Source organism: Microcaecilia unicolor, chromosome 9 (assembly GCF_901765095.1).
Source record: "Microcaecilia unicolor chromosome 9, aMicUni1.1, whole genome shotgun sequence".
Taxonomy (NCBI): Eukaryota; Metazoa; Chordata; class Amphibia; order Gymnophiona; family Siphonopidae; genus Microcaecilia; species Microcaecilia unicolor.
This window is the reverse complement of record NC_044039.1, coordinates 44,796,772-44,819,275: the sequence shown is the minus strand read 5'-3', so window position 1 is coordinate 44,819,275 and position 22,504 is coordinate 44,796,772. Positions and strand designations below refer to the sequence as shown.

Below are 22,504 nucleotides of genomic sequence, written 5' to 3'. Positions count from 1 at the left end.
GGAGTTAGCGATGGAGGAGAAGGGTGCAATTAGGAGAGATTTGCCTAGTGAACGGAGTTCCTGGGAAGGAGTGTAGGGAGAGATGAGGGTGGAGAGGTAGTGAGGGGCAGCAGAGTGAATGCACTTATAGGTTAATAAGAGGAGCTTGAACTGTATACGGAAACGGATAGGGAGCCAGTGAAGTGACTTCAGAAGAGGGCTGATATGGGCATAGCGACTGGCGAAATATTAATCGTGCAGCAGAATTTTGAACAGATTGAAGAGGAGAGAGATGGCTGAGTGGAAGACCTGTGAGAAGCAAGTTGCAGTAGTCCACGCGAGAGATGATGAGCGTGGATGAGGGTTTTGGTAACGTGCTCAGAAAGGAGAGGGCGAATTTTGGCGATATTATAAAGGAAGAAGCAACAGGTTTTAGTAATCTGTTGAATATGTGCAGAGGAGGAGAGGGAGGAGTCAAAGATGACCCCAAGGTTACGAGCAGATGAGACAGGAAGAATGAACGTGTTGTCGACAGAAATAGAGAGTGGGGGAAGGGAGAGGTTGGTTTAGGTGGGAAGATAAGGAGCTCAGTTTTGGACATATTGAGCTGCAGGTGGACGTGAGACATCCAGGCAGCAATGTCAGACAGATAGGCAGATATCTTGGCCTGGATTTCTGCCGAGATTTCTGGTGTGGAGAGGTAGATCTGGGAGTCATCAACGTAAAGGTGATATTTAAAAACCGTGGACTGAGATCAGAGCACCGAGGGAGGAAGTATAGATGGAGAAAAGGAGAGGTCCTAGGTCAGAACCTTGAGGTACACCCACTGAGAGCGGGATAAAGGAAGAGGAGGATCCACCAGAGTATACACTAAAGTACGCTGAGAGAGATAAGAAAACCAGGAAAGAGCAGAGTTCTGAAATCCAAGTGAGGACAGCATGCCAAGGAGTAGGCTGTGATCAACAGTGTCAAAAGCAGCAGAAAGATTGAGAAGGATGAGGATAGAGTAGAGCCTTTGGATTTAGCCAGGAATAGATCATTGGAGACTTTAGCAAGTGCTGTTTCAGTTGAATGAAGGGGGCAAAAGCCAGATTGGAGTGGATCAAGAATAGGTTGAGAAGAAAGAAAGTTGAGGCAGCGACGGTGGACAGCACGTTCTAGTATCTTGGATAAGAAAGGGAGGAGGGAAATTGGGCGCTAGTTGGAAGGAGAGTAGGATCCAGAGAAGGTTTTTTGAGGAGTGGGGTGACTACAGCATGTTTGAAGGCATCATGGACAGTCACAGTGGAAAGTGACAAATTGAGGATATGACAGATGAAAGGGGTGACAGCAGGAGAGAGAGTGTTGAGGAGGTGAGTGGGGATAGGGTCAGTGGGGCAGGTGGTTAGTTTGAGGATGAAAGAAGAAGTAAAGTTTCTTCTTCAGTGATTTCGGAAAAGGAAGAAACGGTGGCAGGGGTAAAAGGGTTGAGAGAGTGGACCTAAGGGAAGAGAGGTGGAGGAGAGCTGGTTGCGAATTCAAGTTTAATCTTGTGAACCTTATCGTGAAAGTAATCAGCCAATGTCTGGGGATAAAGTGAAGGGGGGGGGGGTTGGAGAGAAGGCACTTTGAGGAGAGAGTTTAGCTTGGCAAAGAGACGTCGAGGGTTCGAACCAATAGAGTTAGTCAATTGGATATAATAATCCTGTTGGCAAGTTGGAGAGCAGATTGGAAGGAGGTCAGCAAGAATTTGAAGTGTATGAAGTCAGCATGGGCACGGGATTTTAAACCAAAGGCGTTCAGCAGAGCGGGCACAAGAGCGTAGGTAGCAGATAGTAGGGGTCAGCCAAGGCTGGGGTTTGGGTACGTTTTACAGGACGAGACATGGAGGAGCGAGAGTGTCCAGAGTAGATGACAGAATAGTATATAGGAAGAGACAGCCTCATTGACGGATTTGGTTGATATAGCAATAGAGAAAAGATTAGAGATACTGGAGGACAGGGTAGAAGGGTAATAGCTTGTAGATTCCTAAACGTGTTGGTTAGAATAGGACGGAACTGAATTAATATCTGAATAATAAAACCAGATTGCACTGGGTGACCTCTCAAAACAATTGCTTGTCCTCAAACAATTGCAGAAGAAGCCATTGATAATACCTCTTCCATTCCTCTACTGTCAGTGGCCTTCCTGATGTTTTTGGGCGTCCTTAATCTCTTTAACACCCATTGCCTCAGGTACAGAACTTGGATTGTATTCTCTTTTTGGCAGGGAAAATACCTACTGTACCTGTATGTAACCTGTCTTGAGCTCTGTTTGAAAAAGGGAGCGTAAGTAGAGGCAGTATCCAATCTAAGATTCAATCCATAAAATTATCTCATGTGCAATAAGTGTTTCCATGTAACATAATTGCCTGTTGGTCGGTAACAAACCGATTCTTGATTTAAAAAAAAAATAAAAATTAGGAGGTGGCACTTGTGAGAAGTGACCATAGCATATGAATTGCAATCCTGGTTTAAAATGCCCATTTTTCCTACAGCAGAAGCTGTGAACAAAATTGCATTGTGGTGGATTGAAGCAGAATCTGAGTGAGATTTATAATCTGTGAAGTAAGCTGTCTGCTTTGGTTTTATGCTACCTTCCTATATTTTCTTCTTCAGCAGATGGAGCGGTTGATAGTGGTAAGGGTTCATCTGTTTATTTGGAATCTCGAAGGAACAGCCAGCAAGCACACTCTGTGTCATGTAGTTCTCAGCCAGAGCAAACCATTGTGACTGTTTCTGGCTATAGCACCCCAGGCAATCAGGCACAGACACAGCAGCAACAACATGGAGGATGTCCATCACCCCAAGTAGTAAGTGGAGACCTTAAAATAGTATGGGATGCTCACTTTGATGTTCTATCTCTTTAAGTGAGATTCAAGACAACTCGCCTTCCTAGCAACCTGTAGATGTCCTGGTTCATTTTCGTTAATGCTTGTAGAGAGAATGAGTTAGTCGTAGTTCTGTAGCACACTGACACACTATATGCCTTGAATACAGATGTAATCCCTTGGTTATTACAGTAGGATTGAGTGGCTCAACCCATATGCAGAGCCGCCAAAAGTATTTAAGTGCAAGTAAGAGACAAGGTATTTGTTTTCCTACGTTTTCTGGACAGACTCCTGAATTTGAATTGGCATGAGTCCACCCCTACTGTAACACTTTTTCTTCTTTCTAAGGCTTGAGCCCTTGCTGGCTCTGATAGAAGCCTGAATGCATTTCTTCATAAGTGTAGTACTATGACTGGGTTAGGGGTTGCCTTGTGGTGTTTTAATAAAATGAAACGTTCAGTGTGTAGAAAGATTTTTTTTTCTGCTTCATGGGTGAGTTAAAATAATCTTCTAGCAGGCTACTTCTGTAGTATTTGTATGCGTATGTATTTATAATTCTGTAGACTTGCCTGTGTACATATGTTCTGTGACATGACAAACTGAAATTGTTCTTTATAGAAGCTGCATGCATATAGTTTTGCAGTTTCTTTCTTTCCTTTTAAGTTATTACCTGTTATCAATGCTAGTGCATAGTACCTGCCATGGATGCCCTTTGTTTCGTTTTTTTTGTTGATTTTTTGAGTGTTTCCTTCCCTTTAATTCCTCATTTCTCTCTGGTTCATTTCAAAGTGGGTTTGAGCCAAGGCACAACTGGTTTGAGTGTTTTGTATTCTTTTCCATTCCCTCTCTGACACTCTTGCCTACCAAAAAATTGCTTGGAATTCAGTGTTGCTTCTTATGGCCCTTTATTGGTGGAGATTATGGAGAAACAACCTGAGAGCTATGAGCAATATCCATAATATCTTTAATCTGAGCATATGTGACTATGAAATCATTGGTTTCATGGTTGTATGTTATTAAAATATTCAATCACTTCTCTCTTGGTCTCTCTTTAGCTTTGCTATGAAGAGCCCAATTCTAATGCATTTTTATTTTGTCTTTAGATCCCTTTTTAAGGTCTTTATTTTAAAGCAGGCTGATTGCACTTTTGACAGTCCTTTGGATAGTATTGATTTTGCACATCTTGGTATAAAAGAACACTTGAGTAGTAGTCCCTTTCCTACCCTTGACATAACATACAGTCTCTCCTTTGATCACAAGCCATTCATCAGCCTTGGCATATATAGCATAAAGGTAGGATAGCAATTGTCATATCTGGTGAAACTTGTAAAAAAAAGTATCTGAGACGCTCATTGACGGGTGTAAAATCTCACAGGTAGTAAGTTTACTATATATGTATATGTGCTGCTGCCTGTCTGCTGGTATTTCTGGGTTTATAAACCTATGCAAGAATTATTTGTATTGAACATTTATAAGAAGTTAAAGCAAACTAGACTGGAAGCTGAGCTGGGCACTGACCATCTCATTTTTTATCTTCCATTTCATTTTTTCTTTATTATTTAACAGAGTTCACAAGGCCAGAGTACTGTTAAGATTAAGTGTTCATTTGTAAGCAATAGATGCTTTTTATACAAAAGTAGAAATTGTAATTTTCTTAACAGTATTTAAATATTAAATGTCAACAATTTGTGAAGACTCTGAAGTCTAAGTAAAATATTGCCATCTGAGGTAGAATTAAATTTGTATGTTGTTCCCCTTTCAGTAAGCATCTGCTGTTTTGCTGAAGCAGGGTAGGCTGTGACTAATAATTTTTAAAAATGACTTATACATGAATTGGGTAGGAAAGGGAAGGAAATTCAAGGTAGAAATCTGCATTAGAGCTACTAATCCATTTTGTAAGTGAAAAAAAATGTGCATCTAAGCATATAACTTTAAAAAAAAATACTTTAAACTGTTTTTATCTGTTTGCCTGAGGACAAACACATTCTAGTTCAGGCTTCAGCAAATGAATTGAACTAGTATGAAATATTTAAAATCTGTTCTGTAATGTGAACAGAGCCGCAAGAGATCTGATTTTCCCGGCCTTTTAGTCTGAACTCTTTGTGCACAACCTTTATTACCAATGACCAGTTAAAGTTGCAGGACCTTTTGGGGTACAGTCATAAAACAAAATTTGATAAGTTTGTTGTATGTGAATGTCTTTTGTGTACTTCATGTATACATAATACAAAGAAATTACATTAAACAAACTCCTTCTCATTGTTTACTAAACCCATCTAAGACCAGCTTAATATTAGGAATGGGCCAGAGCTGCCTTCCACAGAGTTTACACAGTAGAGGCCTGGTTTACCCAGGCTTTATCAAACCCCATGTTGTGTCTTTGGGAGGGAAAAAAGTTTAGTAAAAGAGGCCCGATGTCATTCACTGCTCTAAGTACTTTTCTCTATAATAATCCTATCCAAATTATTTGCAGCTGATAGTATACATCCAGATTTGGTTTTCCAAGGACTTGTAATATTTTATTTATTTTTTATTCCATCATTTATTTTTTGATTTCTCTCCTCTAGCCTCGACGTGGTCGTAGCATGTCGGTTTGTGTATCCCATCTTTCTGCTGTTCCTTCTTTGCCCTACATTCCTGCCAGTACTCCTTGCACCCCTCCACCAGCACCTCTGTCCTCCTTCCCGCCTTTGGACTGCGCCCAAAGAAACCTTTACTGAAAAGCTATCTAAGGCACTGGAAACTGTTCTACCCATGCACTCAGTATCTCCTCGCAAGCACCGACGCTCCAGTCTTCCCACTCTTTTTGCCAGTCCTGTATGTGTAGCTGTCGTGTGTCCTGTGGCATGTGCAGATAAGTTACCATTAAATAAATGCTGAAATGCGGGATCTTAAATGAAGAGCCAGTGAGACCACTGTGAACTTTTTGGGTACTGATTCCATTTTTGTGCAGATTATAGTCAGTAAATATAAATGAAGATATCAAGGTTCTGGATAAAAGCAATCTAACTGAATTTATGAATAAATGCCTTAAAAAGAACATTTCTCAAATTTGTTTCTTTGCATCAAGTAATGCCTATTTCTGAGAAGGAAAAAACTGCTACATTGATTAAACAAATTTGATTAATGTATGAGATTAATGTATTATTTGTGGAGGATATTAAGAAGATTACCTGTAAACTCTAAGATGACTACAATATGGTTGCTAGACTTATGGCAGGTAAATTAGATTGGAAAGTGGAGGAATACACTGCCTGATTGTTAGTGCAGCAGCCTGAAACCAGGGGAGCTGGGTTTAATTCCCTCTGCAGCTCCTTGTGAATCTGGGAAGTCACTTAACCCTCCATTGTCCCAGGTACAAAATAAGTACCTACACATAATATGTAAACTACTTTGTAACCACAGAAAGACAGTATAGATCCCCTTTCCTTTCGTTTCCTAAATTGTTGTTGGAATATGTATCCTATGTTCTTTAGGCATTTCATTAGCTGTTAGGCTATCCTAGAGGCCAAGATACAACAAAAAGCACCAAAAGCCTTCAGAAACGGGACATAGTTCTTTTATTATAAAATCAACTTTCCAATGTGTACCCGACACGGGCTGTGTTTCGGCGCACAGCGCCTTCGTCAGGGGTCTTTATTGAGAGAGCCTGTGATAAACCGAAAGAAGGTCCTCAGGCACTTGAAAATCCCTTGCTTATACCTCTTAGAGCAGTCATTCATTGCTCCAGCAGGACAGAGAATCGTTTACTCCCAAAATCCAGGGTGGAAGTTGAACACACTTCCAGAGTCAGAATTACTTTTACTCAAGCCCTCAACTTCTCTGGGTATCCTAGAGGTCAATTTAAATGGATGGCCTTAGTATTTAAGGGGATTCACAAACTTAGCTTGGTTCAAGTGATCAACTTTACAAACTATCAACATATTTAGTGCTGTAATCTGATCACATAATTTCTGCATGTCTTTCACCACCTAGTTTCACATTCTAATGTGTTACAATTAAACATAAGCCCTATATATAACTGGTGGCTTTGTGGGAAAAGATATATTTAAAAAGTTCAATTTGAAATAAATGTAATATATGTAAAGGGAGGAGTGGCCTAGTGGTTAGGGTGGTGGACTTTGGTCCTGGGGAACTGAGGAACTGAGTTTGATTCCCACTTCAGGCACAGGCAGCTCCTTGTGACTCTGGGCAAGTCACTTAACCCTCCATTGCCCCATGTAAGACGCATTGAGCCTGCCATGAGTGGGAAAGTGCGGGGTACAAATGTAACAAAAAAAAATTTTGTTTTATGGTAATTTCTTAGCATCTATTTTGTCTTCAGGGGATCCCATTGTAGGAGTTCTTGTTTAAGGAAATAGAGTTATATGAAATCAGCCCCAAAACTTTACATGGTGTCACTTTGCTCATCACAGGTGATAACTGCATTTTTTTTTGCTATTGTCATAGGATCTTGCTGCAGATTAGAGAATGTCTTTAAATGGGAAACTACAGAGATAAGAGGATAGAAAACTGTGTTAAGAATTATTTGTATGTGTTAGGAATGACAACGGCTCCTTTCCATTATCCTGAAAGTATTACTGCTTGGCTGATGAAAGTTATAAGAGACACACTTTACCTGAATAATATACAGGTAAACCAGGAGATACTAGAGCTTTTCCTCCTTGATATAGGTTGGGTTAGGATAAGAGCATGGGACTGGGAGCTGAACTTTTCATGTTCTGATCCATATTGCCCCATCAATAGTCATGTTGAACAAAGTGTAATCTCCCTGGGCTTTGTTTTCCCAAATAATAGGAAGTTTTCATTTCTCTTGGGAACTGGCATGCAGTGTAAATCTTCAAGAAAGCACGCATGAGTTCTAAAATTCTTGAACTATCAAACACAGCAGATATATTTTTCTCGTATTTTTCAACCCCCCAAAATATTTGTTATGTAAGTTCATAAAAGCAGTGTAGACTACTGCATAAACAGCAATAGCCATGCAGCTCAGCATAAATTCCTTTAGAAGGATAATGCTGTATAATCTGTACTGGAGATAAATTGGGAATTAGAATGTAACATGGAAATTAGAATATAACAGGATATGGTGATCTAATAGAGCTGCTGCTTGGAAGAACTTGATCAGTTTCCAGCATTCTTCCCTGTACTCATAGTGCATGAACCTGTGTGTGAATGGACAATGCAGAACTAAAGGCAGCTTGTAGTGAAAACAAAGCTTCCCAATGCAGACACCTTTTCCATTGAAGCATTAATTTAATGGATATTTCAAAAATGTCTTTAATGTTGAACATTGTTCTTTTATTTGTGAAATTTCAATTTGATTCTTTAATCTAGCTACATTTGGTCTGCTGGCTTGGTGTTTTGGAGCTATGCATGTTAATGTACTGTTTCTCTAAAAGTATTTGTCTCATTCGTTAATGCAGCCTCAGTCCATGGTGCATCCATGCGGGGGAGCCCCAACACTCACAGACTCGCAGCTTTTATTCTCAACCATTCATGAACATCCTGTATCTTTTTCACCACCACCTGTCCTCCCACCAAAGGTGTCCATTGCTCAGCGACGCAAGAGTGCCTCTTTCCTGGAAGCCCAAACCTGCCATTTCCAACCCCTACCGAGGACTGTTGGTCAGAACCTAATGCAACCTGGTAGTGACCCTCTAAATTGGACATCAGAGGCACTAGTTATGCTGGGCAGTGCCAGTGGCAGAGTCTCCAGTGATACTTTGCAAGTGTTTGAAGCCACTCCTGTTTTCAGTGAAAGCTTATCCAGCAGAGCAGCTACAGAAGAATCTCATTCCAGAATGCCTTATGAAGCAGTCTGTGTAACTGGCATGCATTATCAACAGCTGCCAGAGCACTATGATACTCTGGTTTGCAAAAGTGGTCTTGTTGCTAAAGAACAGATAAAGCAGATGCCTGACACAAAGCAGCTGGTACAGCATGTTAGTTCAATTTATGATTATCAAACTGGGCGGACCTATTTAGCTCACCCTATTCAATCCTTAGTGTTGGATCCTGGAATGAATCAAGCAATGCCCATGTCTAGTGTTTCAGCACCAATCAGTACTGAGCCACACATGGTTCACCAGGTTTTTGTCCCACACTCAGCACCGCCTGTACTGGCTCAAGGTAGTGAGGGCTGCCCTAACTGTATGTTTGATTTCCATGTGCATACATCAAACCCTGCTCCAGTAGAAGGAACTGGATTATTAGCTCAGCGTTATTATCGAAGTCATCGAGGCTCTATTGATTTTAACAAGGATGAGTTTCAAAGTATTGGATTACACAGCAGGCTTCAGCCTGTGACTGAGGAGCAGTACAGCTTTTTAGGGATGGAATCTGCCAAAGCTGTGAGGCTTCATATAAGTCAAAGCCGGCCAGAATGCAGTCCTGAATACTCAAGTGACTCTTCACAGTTGACGTCCTCAGATCTAGGAGATTTCCTGTCTCCACCTCTTGTAGGTTCTACAAGTGCCCTTGGAACTGACTTTCTGTCTCGTGCCCAGGTGTCTCAGACAGTATTTCAGGATCCACAGCTCTTCTTCTGCTTCCCTCAAGTTGTATCGGCTCCAGAAGTTATACCCACCTCCCTTTCCTCAGGAACACCATCAGCGACTTATCCTCAGGTTATAGAAGAAATATTTCCATATTTTCTTCCCTTTGTAGTTTGTGTAACTAAAATAGATGGGTGCTGCTTTAAATGTTTTAGAATGCTCTCATTCTTTGTATTGGAATTTACTAGTAGAGCTCTATTTTAATTGATTACTTGCTTAGTCTGCAGATTAGCAGGATTTCCCCTAGAATGGCTACTAAGTGTAGGAAATAATTGCTATTTGATAATACTCTTGTCACTAAATCGCTATCCTTCTTTAGTCTGTTCTGTTTTCTTCCTGTTAGATTACAAAAGATTTTTTTTTTACTTTGAGTTTCAGAAAAGTAAAGGAATTTTTTTAACATAGTGATTACTGTATACTTTCTTATTAAAACAACTATGGGGTAAGGTTTTAAATTTATTAATAGAGTTTAGCACAGTTTGTCTTATCACAGTTAAATTGTCATTGGCTAATAGACAATTGGTCTAATGGCAGTCTGTCCAATACAACAATTTGTTTAATGAACAGTTGGTCTAATGAGACATTTTGCCTAATGTTAGAGATAAGTGAAATGTACTATGAACACTCAAAAATTGATATACCTGAAAAGTTGAATCTAAAAAAAGCTTCTACTCTGTCTTCCACTTAGAAGAGGAATTTCCTTTCTCATTATTTGCTCAGAGGGAAAAGAGATTTCTCTCTCTCTCCTCTTCACTACTGTTAACAATTTTTGAGGTCTCTTGATACAGGCTATATTAATGTAGATCTCACAGAAACCGAATGTTTCCTTGTCATTGACTGACTTTTGTGCTTTTTAATTTTCTCATATTAACTTTCTTCACTAGTGTATATATAAGTTTATAAAATAACTTCTTCCATAAAATCTGAAAATCAGAACTGAGATCTGTATCTTCTTGTAGATTTTGCTTACACAATTAACACACATTTCCATATCAAGCTGATCAATCCATAGACTGGTGGGTTGTGTCCATCTACCAGCAGGTGGAGATAGAGAGCAAACTTTTGCCTCCCTATATGTGGTCATGTGCTGCCGGAAACTCCCCAGTATGTTCTCTATCTCAGCAAGTGGTGGTCACACACAGCAGCAGCTCTGGCTAGGCCTCCAAGCCTAATTTTTAGGTTTTGTTGAGTGCCAGGGGTTGAGGGCTCTTTTGAGCAAGTGCAAACCTGGTGGTGCCAGGTCCCTCCTTTTCTCCCCCCTCCCGCTGGCTCCGTTAAAAAAAAAAAAAAAAAATTTTAAACGTCCTTAAAGGCGTTTATTTCGACGTTTATTTAAACGTTCATTGCAGCTACTCACTGGGACACCAGTTCGTTACAGCTCGGAGCGGCAAGCAGGTAATTTTACCTTTTTATAGCGGGCAGGGGGTTCCCCGATTCTTCTCCTCGTGGCATATGGCGTCGGAGGGCGAGGGCGCAAAGGGTCGCTCCCTGGATCGCTTGAGCGCTTCTAGAGGGGATGCGGGGGTCTTACAGCCTGATTCGCCCTTGTTGGGTGACAGTTTTGTGACCGATGAATGTCCCGGGTCCTTCCTCCGGCGTGGCGGTTTTTTCCCGCCATAAACGCCCATCCCCCGCTCCTCGCCTCCGCCATCTTGGCCGGCCATGCGGCTCGGTCGGCTTCTTCGTGGGCCGCCCTTGAGGTTGGAGACATTAATGCCATGAACGCCCTTAATTTGGGCGACGGCACAAAAGCGGCTAAAGTTAAGCGCCGTTCTTCCCGCGCGGCTCCTTGGCGGAGTGTCGCACCGGACGCCATTTTGGATGCGCAGCATGTCTCTCCCCCGCTCTTGCGAGCGCCGGTTGAGGGTGCGTCTAGGGCTGTTGCCCAGGCTGCGGAAGTGCACAGTCTGGGGGGTTTCTCCCCCGAGTTTGTTTTGCTGCTGCATCAGGCTTTCCTCATGCAAAACGCTGCCCCTGCTCCCTCGTCTGGAAAAGAGGTTGAGGTTCCCAGAGGTAAACGCCCTCGGGTTGATTCCCAGGCCTTGGAGGACTTTGTCTCCTCCGATGTAGATGAGGGCAGCGTGTCTGAGGTCTCCCAACGGTCCTTTGCGGATTCCTTGGAGGAGATGGATCCCCGCTCGGATGGAGCGGATGACCCCTCTGCAGCGCGGCTTTTAGCTCAGAGGATTTGCCCAACCTGTTGATACAGGCCATGGACACTTTGAAGATTCCTCTCCGGAGGACGTCTCTCCCTCAGCCCCTGTTGGCTCTGCCATTATGCTGGGGACGAAGCGCCCGCCTAGAACCTTCCACGTGCATGATGCCATGCACACCTTAATTTCGGCTCAATGGGATGTCCCGGAAGCGAGCCTTAAAGTGGCTAGGGCTATGTCCCGCCTCTATCCTTTGGCTGTGAGTGAACGTGAGGCCTATCTGTGGCCTACTGTGGATTCTTTAATCACTGCGGTGACTAAGAAAACGGCGTTGCCGGTGGAAGGTGGCACGGCCCTAAAGGACGCCCAAGACAGAAGATTGGAGGCGGCCTTAAGGTCGTCCTTTGAGGCGGCTGCTTTAAGTTTGCAGGCCTCAGTTTGCGGCTCCTATGTGGCCAGGGCGTGCCTGACTATGGGGCAGCGGGCTTCCCCCTCGGGTCATTCCTTGAGGGCTGATTGGCCGGCCCTGGAATCGGGCTTAGCCTATTTGGCAGACTTGCTGTATGATGTCTTGAGGGCCTCAGCTAAAGGCATGGCTCAGACAATCTCTGCGCGGCGGTGGCTTTGGCTGAAACATTGGTCTGCTGACCACGCCTCTAAATCCCGCCTGGCTAGATTGCCTTTTAAAGGCAAGCTGCTCTTTGGGGTCGAGCTGGACAAAATCGTAACCGATCTCGGCACGGTCTAAGGGCAAGAAATTACCAGAGGTCAGGGCTCGAGCTAGTACTCGTCCCGGTACCTCCAGAGGACGGTTGCAGGAAGCCCGTCGGTACCGCCCGGGCAAGTCGGGTTCCTCTGCCCCCTCTACCTTCAAGAGGAATTTCTCCCCCAAGCAGCATTCCTTTCGCAGAGACCGCCGTCCCGGAGGTGCTCACTCCGGTCCTCCCCCAGGGTCTCGTACCCAATGACGGGGCCTTGGTCCACGCCCCAGTGCAGATTGGAGGACGGCTGTCCTCGTTCTGGGCGAGTGGACCACAATAACTTCAGAGGCGTGGGTGCTGGAAGTCGTCAGAGACGGCTACAAGCTAGAGTTCTGCCGACCCTTAAAAGACGGGTTTGTACTCTCTCCCTGCAAGTCTCCGGTCAAAGCTGTGGCAGTGCAGCAGACCTTGGACAATCTGATCCGCCTGGGCGCGGTCGTTCCTGTGCCAGAAAGTCAGCTTGGCAAGGGACGTTATTCCATTTACTTTGTGGTACCAAGAAAGGAGGTTCTGGCCGGCCTATCCTCGACCTCAAGGGGTCAATCGGGCCTTGAAAGTGCGGCACTTTCGCATGGAGACTCTCCGCTCTGTTATAGCGGCAGTGAAGGCAGGAGAGTTCTTGGCTTCCTTGGACATCAAGGAAGCGTACCTGCATATTCCCATCTGGCCTCCTCATCAACGCTTTCTGCGTTTTGCAGTCCTGGGACGACACTTCCAGTTCAGAGCCCTCCCATTCGGGTTGGCTACTGCTCCGCGGACCTTTTCCAAAGTAATGGTGGTCATCGTGGCCTTCCTACGAAAGGAAGGGTACAAGTCCATCCTTATCTGGACGACTGGTTGATCTGAGCCCCCTCTTATGCAGAGTGCGGCAAAGCTGTGGACCCGGGTAGTTGCTCTTTTGAGCTCCCTGGGATGGATCATCAACTGGGAGAAGAGCCAGCTGCGCCCGACTCAGTCCCTGGAGTACCTGGGAGTTCGATTCGACACCCAAGTGGGCAGAGTGTTCCTGCCAGACAATCGGATTGTCAAACTTCAGGCTCAGGTGGACCAGTTCCTGGTAGCCTCTCCTCTTCGGGCTTGGGACTATGTGCAGCTGTAGGGCTCTATGACGGCCACGATAGAAGTAGTGCCCTGGGCAGGGCTCATATGAGACCACTTCAACACTCTTTGCTGCAGCGCTGGACTCGATGTCGGAGGATTATGCTGTGCGACTTCCCTTGGAACCAGCAGTGCGCAAGGCGCTGAGCTGGTGGATGCAGACAGACAAGTGTCTGCGGGAATGCCTCTGGTGACCCCAGAGTGGATTGTCGTCACGACGGACGCCTCTTTGTCGGGCTGGGGGAGCCCACTGCTTGGGAAGGACAGCGCAGGGCTCTGGTCTCCTGCAGAGGCAAAGTGGTCTATCAACCTCCTGGAACTCAGAGCCATTCGGTTGGCGCTTTGGAGTTCATCCCGGTACTGGTGTGGAAGCCTGTACGGGTCCTGTCGGACAATGCCACGGCTGTGGCCTATGTCAACCGCCAGGAGGTACCAAGAGCGCCCCTCTAGCCAAGGAGGCTATGAATCTTTGCCAGTGGGCGGAAGCGAACCTGGAGCAGCTTTCAGCGGCCCACATTGCCGGAGTCATGAATGTCAAGGCGGACTTTCTCAGTCGCCATACCTTGGAGCCCGGAGAGTGGCAGCTATCTGCTCAGGCGTTCTTGGACATCACGAAGCGCTGGGGCCAGCCGAGCCTAGATCTGATGGCGTCATCGGCCAATTGCCAAGTGCCGCGCTTCTTCAGCAGAGGACGGGACCCTCGATCCCTGGGAGTAGAATTGCTCTTCTCCAACAGTGGCCGACACAAGAGCTCCTCTATGTGTTCCCGCCCTGGCCCATGTTGGGCAGGGTGCTAGACCGGGTGGCCAAAGCATCCCGGCAGGGTAATCCTGGTGGGTCCGGATTGGCCCAGACGTCCTGGTATGCGGACTGATCAGGGTGGACGACTCCTCTGCGACTGCCAGTGGAGCAGGGCCTGTTACATCAGGGTCCCGTGGTGATGGAGGATCCATCCCCCTTTGGTCTTACGGCCTGGCTATTGAGCGGCAGCGTCTGAGGGAAGAAGGGCTTCTCAGACAAGGTCATCGCCACTATGCTGAGAGCGAGGAAGCGCTCTACTTCTACTGCTTACGCCAGGGTGTGGCGTATCTTTGCAGCGTGGTGTGAAGCAGGCTCACTTTCTCCCTTCACTGCTCCAATTTCTTCAGTGTTGGCGTTCCTGCAAGAAGGTCTGGAGAAAGGCCTGTCGCTCAGTTCCCTTAAAGTCAGGTAGCGGCTCTGGCTTGCTTCAGGGGCCGCCTGAAGGGTGCTTCCCTGGCTTCGCAGCGAGATGTGGTGCGCTTCTCAAGGGAGTTAATCACCTGCGCCTCCTCTGCACTCAGTGGTGCCTGCGTGGAATCTCAACCTGGTGCTGAGGGCATTGCAGAAGCCGCCTTTTGAACCCTTGTCGAGGGCATCTCTGAAAGACCTGACGTTGAAAGCAGTTCTTTTTGGTGGCTATCACTTCAGCCAGAAGAGTTTCCGAGCTCCAGGCGCTCTCATGTCGAGAGCCTTTTCTGCAGTTCACTGAGGCAGGAGTGACTATTCGCACAGTGCCTCCTTCCTGCCCAAGATTGTTTCTCGCTTCCAGGTGAATCAGACGCTCTGTCTCCCTTCCTTTCGTAGGGAGGACTACCCAGAGGAGTACTCTGCTCTTAAATATCTGGATGTGAGACGAGTCATCATCAGATACTTGGAAGTGACCAATGATTTCCGGAAATCGGATCATCTGTTTGTCCTGTTTGCAGGTCCTCGTAAGGTCTGCAGGCTGCTAAGCCTACAGTGGCAAGATGGGTCAAGGAGGCCATTGCAGCGGCCTTATGTGGCCGCGGGGAAGGTGCCGCTATCCAGCTGAAGGCTCCCTCCACGAGAGCTCAGGCGGCCTCGATGGCAGAGGCCGGATCCGTCTCCTTGGAAGAGATATGCAAGGCGGCAAACTTGGCTTCGGCTCATACATTCTCCAAGCATTATCGTTTGACTGTGGCTGCACGGGCGGAGGCCCGTTTGGAGCTTCAGTGTTGAGGTCAGGGATTCTATGTCCCGCCCTGGGTGAGTACTGCTTCGGTACATCCACCAGTCTATGGATTGATCAGCTTGATGATATGGAAAGTAAATTATGTATAATCATACCATGATAATTTTCTTTCCATTAATCATAGCTGATCAATCCATAGCCCCTCCCAGATATCTGTACTGTTTTTATTCTGGTTGCATTTCAGGTTCAAGTTTAGTCTTCAGTTACTTCAGAAAGACTTCGTGTTCAAGTTCTTCCTTCACTTGGATTCTTCAAGAGTTGAGACGAGTTTGTGTTACAGTGAGCTGCTGCATTCCTCTCCCCTCCGTTTTACGGGGCTGGATTGAGATTTAAATTCTGCCGGCACTCCCTCCCGCTTCGTGCGGTGGTAGGGCAGCTTTGTACCCCTCCCGCTTCGGCGGTGTTCGGGTCAGTCAGCTCCTCCCGCGGTTGCGGTTGCAGGATAAGCCAGATCCCCCCGCATCGGCGGGTGTGGTGTCCCTCCCCCGCTCCGCGGGGATGAGCTGGACGGATTCCCCTCCCCCACTTGTGTGGGGATGAGCTGGGTTAATTCCCCTCCCCCGTTTCGGCGGTGGTGAGCTGGGCAGAGTGTCCCTTTGTGGGTGTAATTCTCTAAGTGCTGAGTCCTGCGGATGGAGCTTTGATATCGACATACTGAGGAGTTTCCGGCAGCACATGACCACATATAGGGAGGCAAAAGTTTGCTCTCTATCTCCACCTGCTGGTAGATGGACACAACCCACCAGTCTATGGATTGATCAGCTATGATTAATGGAAAGAAAATTATCAGGTATGATTATACATAATTTTACCTTTTGCATTGGTATCCAATTGAGCCATTAAACCAGTTGTACCATTAGACTAATTGACTCATTAGATTTTGTGTATTTTAATCAATTGTCATTAGACCCAATTGGCCTTTAGACAAACTGTCTTTAGACCAATTGTTGGGGACCCATACTAATTTGGTACACCTAGGATAAACTTGAGTTTTAACTCTATGGGATGAATACATTGAAGAGGTCTGAGTAGTACAGAAGCTTCTAAATTTTTGCATATCCCATTATGGATCATTAGAACACCCCACAAACCATGCTGCTGTTGGTTTCAGTAGCCCCACTATAGTCTAAAGCACACAAAGGTCTTGGATTTGAATAGTGTTTTAAATCCCATTTGGTCACAGGGCCCCCGAGATGGGGGGGGGGAGATGGGAGGGGGGCCCCCAAGTAGTGGTTTTTGCACTACAAATGGTGATATGTAGTTATATTTTCTATCACTTTCATTCAACTTCTTAATTCTTTTGTTCCTTTCACTTTCATGTGGTTCTTTAAAAAAAAAAAATCCTTCATCAATCTATCCTCCCCCAGGCAACACCTTTTCTTTTCATAATAACTATGAAAAGAAAAGGCGTTAGCTAGAGGGGTAAAGGATGTGTTTTTTTTTCTTTTATGTATAAGGAAAGTAAGGAAATAATTTATTCTTCTATTAGTCCTCTGTCTTTGCATACTGTTTACTCATTCTCTTTCATGATACCATCTTCCTTATTCCAAGATCCTCTTAAAAGTGTACATGAGGACCAACAAGAACCCAGCTCATCTCCTCAGCAATGTAGATGTCTCCCAGCAGTCTTGCTGTTTCCACTTTTATGGATCAGTGGGAGTAATGCTATAGATTCTGATATGCCTTTGACAAGTGGCTTCATATACTATAGGGCTTATGATTTGAGGTTTTAACTCATAAACATTGATAAAACACCCCTGATGCAAAAATAAATAATATAGGTGTGTGTTGGATAAACAGCATTTTTTTCTAGCTTGTCCTGTATTCTCTACTCAGTTTTGCTGATGATAGGAGTACACATATTTGATTCCAATGGAAGATACCCAGCAATAATACCTGTGGCATGAAAACACCAATAAACGAAAGAAAAAAGCACACCAGGATCTTCAGGACACACGAGGACAAAACCAACATGGATACTGGCAACACAACAATTAAAATCGCTACAGTGACTGCTGTCGGCTAGGTTTTTTTTACAACCAACAGTAGTAACTGTAATGATTTTAATTGCTGTGTTGCCAGCATCCACATTGGTTTTGACTCTCATGTGGGAAAAAGTTTAGACTTTATAGACACGCTACAGCGCCTTAACATCTTCTATTTGCCTATTAGCAGTGCTGTTTCAATGAGTTTACCCTGTTTTGTTGTTTACCTCTGAGAATATTTTGAGTATTTGAACCCCTGAGGTAGGCATCATTACGCCGAAACAGCCCGCGTCGGGTCTTAATGAATAAAGAACTTTCGATTGTTCCAGTCTTGAAGGCCTGGTGTGCCTTTTTTTTTTGTTGTTGTTGTTTGTATTTGTGTACTCTTGAACCCTATCTTTTGTTAACTGATGAAACACCAATAAACAGATTTCCTTATTCTGCTAGACCAGTCCAGACAAGTGGGTTATGCTCCCCAACCAGCAAATGGAGAAAGATAGTACTGATCTTTCAGTGACATCACTAATATAATATAAGCAGTGGTGTAGCCCTGGAATTTGCCAGTATTTCTCTGCCTCCTGCAGATGGTGCAGGTTGACTTGGTACTTAAGGATTTTTGAGGCAGGCCTCCCTCCTAAGGGTGCAAGCCACGGCCTGAGTCCTGTGGCCAGTGTTGACTCCCAAAAAATCCAGAGGAGTATGAGCCCTCTATGGCTACAAACCTCAGCCAACATGCTGATGAGGTTCCCACAGGGCCTCTGCTGGAGGAAGGGATAAACTGGAGGACTGTGGGCCAAGGGGCAGCCCAGGTAGAGAACCTAAACCTGTCAGAAAGGGATTCTGAACTACAGAATGACACGGGGACTGGGACCCTCCGAAAACTGCAGTAATCTGCGGTAACAATGTTTGGTTTAGCAAAGTTTACCACAGATGCGGGAGCAAAGCTTTTTATCACCGCGCAGTAAAAAAAGTTTTAAATGTGATTACCGTGGTTCTGGCGTCTCCTTCCTTTGTTACTTCCCTCCGTTACCTTCCTCCCCGTCGCAGCGTTAAGGAGATTCCCCATAGACCTGTTCTGGGGCCTTCCCTCCTTCTGATGCAACTTCCTGTTTCACGAATGGGAGCTTCATGGTTGGGCTGCTATGCTCCGGAGCTCTGCTGCTCTTCCTCGTTCTGCTCCTTCCTCCTCTGGCTCTGGTCGTGGCTGCAGGAAGTGGCGACGGAGGGCACCTGAACTATGTCCGGATGGGAACAGCAACCTGCCACCACCACCGCCGCCACAAGGAGAAGGTAATTGGGAACAGGAGATGGCATAAGGGAGGGGGGACTGTCGCCACCGCACAAAGAGGTAACTGAGAACAGGAGAAGGCATGGGGGGGATTGCCGCCACTGTACAAGGACGTAATGGGAACAGGAGATGGCGTGAGGAGAAGGGCCACCGCCAGGAGACAGGCCTGCATTGCTAACAGTAACCAGCCTGCCACCTTTAGGGTAGTGAAGTTGGAGGAGAGGAAGAGGCTGGTGATAGCAATGCAGGCCAGAGGTAAATGCAGAGTAACTGAGTTTCAGGAGGGTCTTCCAAAGTATCTCCAAACATAAACAGCAGCAGCATCCATCATCCTTACATGAAACCTTCTTTGAAAAATCTTCCCTCCCTCTGGACATGAGAATGCAGTCTTGTGAGGGGGGAGAGGAGACAGGGTTTCTTTTTATTCTTGTTCTGCATTGGTTGTGATTCATAAAGTGACAGTTGTACAGAATATTGTTTCTTTTTATACTTTAATAAAATGATTTAAATATAAAATCTTAACTGTTCGAGGCTTCTTTGGATGGGATTAAACAGTTTATGAGGACGGGATTGGGACAGAGTCCGTGGGGACGGGGACAACTTGTCCCCGCGTCATTCTGTATTCTGAACCCTGAAGCTGGGCTGTCTCCAGTGAAATCTTGACGAGAGAGTCCCTGAGTATCTATGTGGGAAATAACTGGGAAGAGGACTGCCACACTGGCCAGAACCCCAGAATAGGGAGATTCAGGCCCTTTGCTGAGCCCAAGCCCCTGTGCTGGGGTGGAGGTTTATGGTGGAGGCATATGGGTGGCCCTGAAGATTGAGCTTTTTGTGAGGTCCTGTCCTGTGGAGGTTTTCTGTCCTTGGTTTTGTGGTCTGATCTGTGTGTCATAAGATTTTTGATGGCTATTGTTTTCATGCTTTGCCCAGTTTTAGGTTCAAGTCTCTTCAAACTAGTTGAGCATTACAAGTTGGCTGAAAACTCTGGATTTGTGGGCAGTGATTCCATTCCAGCTCAGTGAATGGCTTGCATGAAGGCTTGCTAGAGTCCTGCTCTTATGCCTTTCCCTACATGTGTCTTAGCAGGGAATATCTGGGGAAGAGCTGTAATGACCCTCGCTTTCATGTTTGACTTCTTCATTGGGCCTTACCCTTGGCTCATTTTCTGCAGTGGTCCACATCTGGGTTGCAGTGGTGCTGACAGGATTTCATACCAGGCTTTCTTGGTAAGATTGCGTCCGGGGCTGGTCTGCTAGCCCTAGCTTCAGGATATGGTTTCAATAGTGCATTTTTTTTCCATCTGTTTGTGTTTGAATGAACATAGGTGTTTTCCTCAGATCTCTAGAGGTCGAGTTCTTTCTTAGGCTGGGACATTTGAGGTTATCCTGCATGGGGAATAGCAACAGATTGGAGCAGTGCCAGTTGTATTGGCCAGTTGAACTAGAAAGCCATTGGACTGTGGCAATTTAGGTTCTTTAGAGAGGGGCAGTTTCAGTTTTTCCTTGATAAACAGTGCATTTAGAGTATGCTCTTAGATGTCACAGTTCCTATGTTGGAGCATCACAATAAGATGGGTGAGGGTGATGTTGCCTGATAGACTGTGTACTTGGGTCTTGGTCTTCTCTTCTCTCCCTCTGTGTCATTAAGCTTTGGTACATCCCACTTGTCTGGACTAGTCTAGCTGGATGATAAGGAGAGTGAAACTTGTTCTTACCTGCTAATTTAAATTATTTGAGTCTTGCTTAGACCAGTCTAGGCTTACCTGTGAAGACTAAGGTTCAGGTTTTTGCCTTTCAGCTTCCTCCATCGTTGAGTTGTGTTCTTTGGGTTGCCCAGAGAATGCCAAGGAACATTGTCCACCACTTAGGTGGGCATCAGTTTGGGTTAATGACATGTCAATATGTTCAAGTGCTTTTCAGATCTGCTTTGGCAGTAATACACGGGTAAGTTCCAGTGCTACACCACTCCTTATACCAGCAATGATGTAACCGAAAGCTCAGTGTTACCTGCTGGTTGGGGAGCATAAACCGACTTGTGTAGGCTGGTCTAGCAGGACTCAAGAAAAGGCAATTAGGGAGGAAAAAAAGCAATTTTGCCTTTTGTATCCTCAAAACCCCCCTTATTAAGAATAGAAGGCCTGACTATAATTGTAGTATTGATATAGAAGGAAATCTCAAAATTTTAAGCAACCAATAGTTTGGAGGTTTTTTTACACATGAACTTGTTCCCTCCCAGTGCTTCTCCCTCATCATGCTTACCCCAAAAAGTGAAAATCAAGTAAGAAGCTAGAAAAGAAACTGGAAACTTCATGGTTTAGTGTCTATTGACCAGTGTAGATGAATGTGTTGGTCAAGTAATGAAGATACTAGAGAATGTGTTGGTCAAAGTAATGAAGAATACTAGAGCTTAATGACCGTTGTGTAAACTTTGCTAAGCAGCTATGAGTCATATCGACTGAAAAGGTTCCTTGTTGACTGTATGTCATACCACATTTATATACTTATTTCTCCCAGACACAAATGCCAGCCCAGCCTGTCCCCACCAGCTTACCATTGGGAGTCGCGACCCAGCCTACACAGCAGGTACAACAGGTAAGTCCCCAAAAGCAAGATATAAGCCATCCATAGGTGGGGAGAATACTGTTCTGCCATATGCTTTTTCTTAAATTATGTACAATTCTAGAAACTGTATTGGCCCTGGAAAAAAACTGAAGTATTGTATAGGCTGTAATGAAAGTTAATTTTTAGTGTTAACATGAGTAACTATGAATTGGAATACAGATGATTATTGAAACAGTGATCCTTCAGTGACAGTGTGCAATGTTATATAAATATCGCCCATTTTGTTAGAGGCATTTCCTGAAATTTACACTTATTTCATATAGGTGGAATCTAATGTGAACTTTTTCATTTTATTTTTTCTTCTTTTTGTACTCTATCTATAGAGTATTCCACGGAGCAGCAGCAGCAAATTCTCTTCAGCAAATAGGGGCAATACCAGCAGCAGCAGCCATCTGTCCCAGTACAGCCTGCTACTCAAACATCACAGCCCTTTACCTGCATCCCAGATGATAACATCTCAGGTAAACAGCAGTGTGCTGCAAGATCAGCTGGGTACACTTGTGCTGCAGTTTATCAGATTTGTAGTATCAGACTAATTCAGGTGCTTCTCTTGGTAGAACTTGATGATAAAGGGTATGGCATGTAAAGGGATGAAAACAAATTCACAAAGGGGGCTTCTTCCGCTGGCTCTAGATAGACATCTTAATTTAGGAAACACGAAGTGGAATTTCACTCTTACAGCCACTCAGTAAAGAATTTGGTATTTAACCTGTTATGCATAGATAGTTAAATATGATTTCTCCTCTTTTGGAATTATTTTAAATGTTATAATTGTTGGATATACTGCTTATTTAACCTGTCTCTTCTGATTAGTTCTTATCTTTGTGAGTGTGCCTTTTCTGTGGAGGTTTAGATTCATCTTATCAGCTCTCTTGATCCTTCAGTTTTAAATCATTATTGCCCTTTCTCCAATCTGTTATATGTTGAAGATTCTGGGAAAAAGTCTTCCTTCAGCTGACATCCTTTCCAGATAAGGTGTTGGCACTACACCCCCACCAATCTGGTTTTCGTCATTATTTCAGTACAGAGACAGTTATTACAGCTATTTTTAGCAAGGTTCACAGTGATTTTGAAAAGCATAATATAGTTCTTGCTATATCTCTTGACCTTTCTGCGACGTTTGACTTAGTGGACCACTGATTGCTTCTCTCTCATTTATCTTCCCTGGGGATATCTGGGAATATGTTCTCGTGGTTCTCT

The 22,504-nt window shown here is 44.8% G+C and overlaps 1 protein-coding gene across 1 annotated transcript in view; it reads left to right on the top strand.

Annotated features, from left to right (window-relative positions):
• WNK1 (WNK lysine deficient protein kinase 1) overlaps positions 1–22,504 on the top strand; it is a 515,889-nt gene that overhangs the window by 273,179 nt on the left and 220,206 nt on the right. The window contains 4 exon segments of the mRNA XM_030214920.1: positions 2,616–2,809; positions 8,254–9,456; positions 21,197–21,274; positions 21,628–21,765. Coding sequence (XP_030070780.1) covers positions 2,616–2,809; positions 8,254–9,456; positions 21,197–21,274; positions 21,628–21,765 — 1,613 coding nt within the window.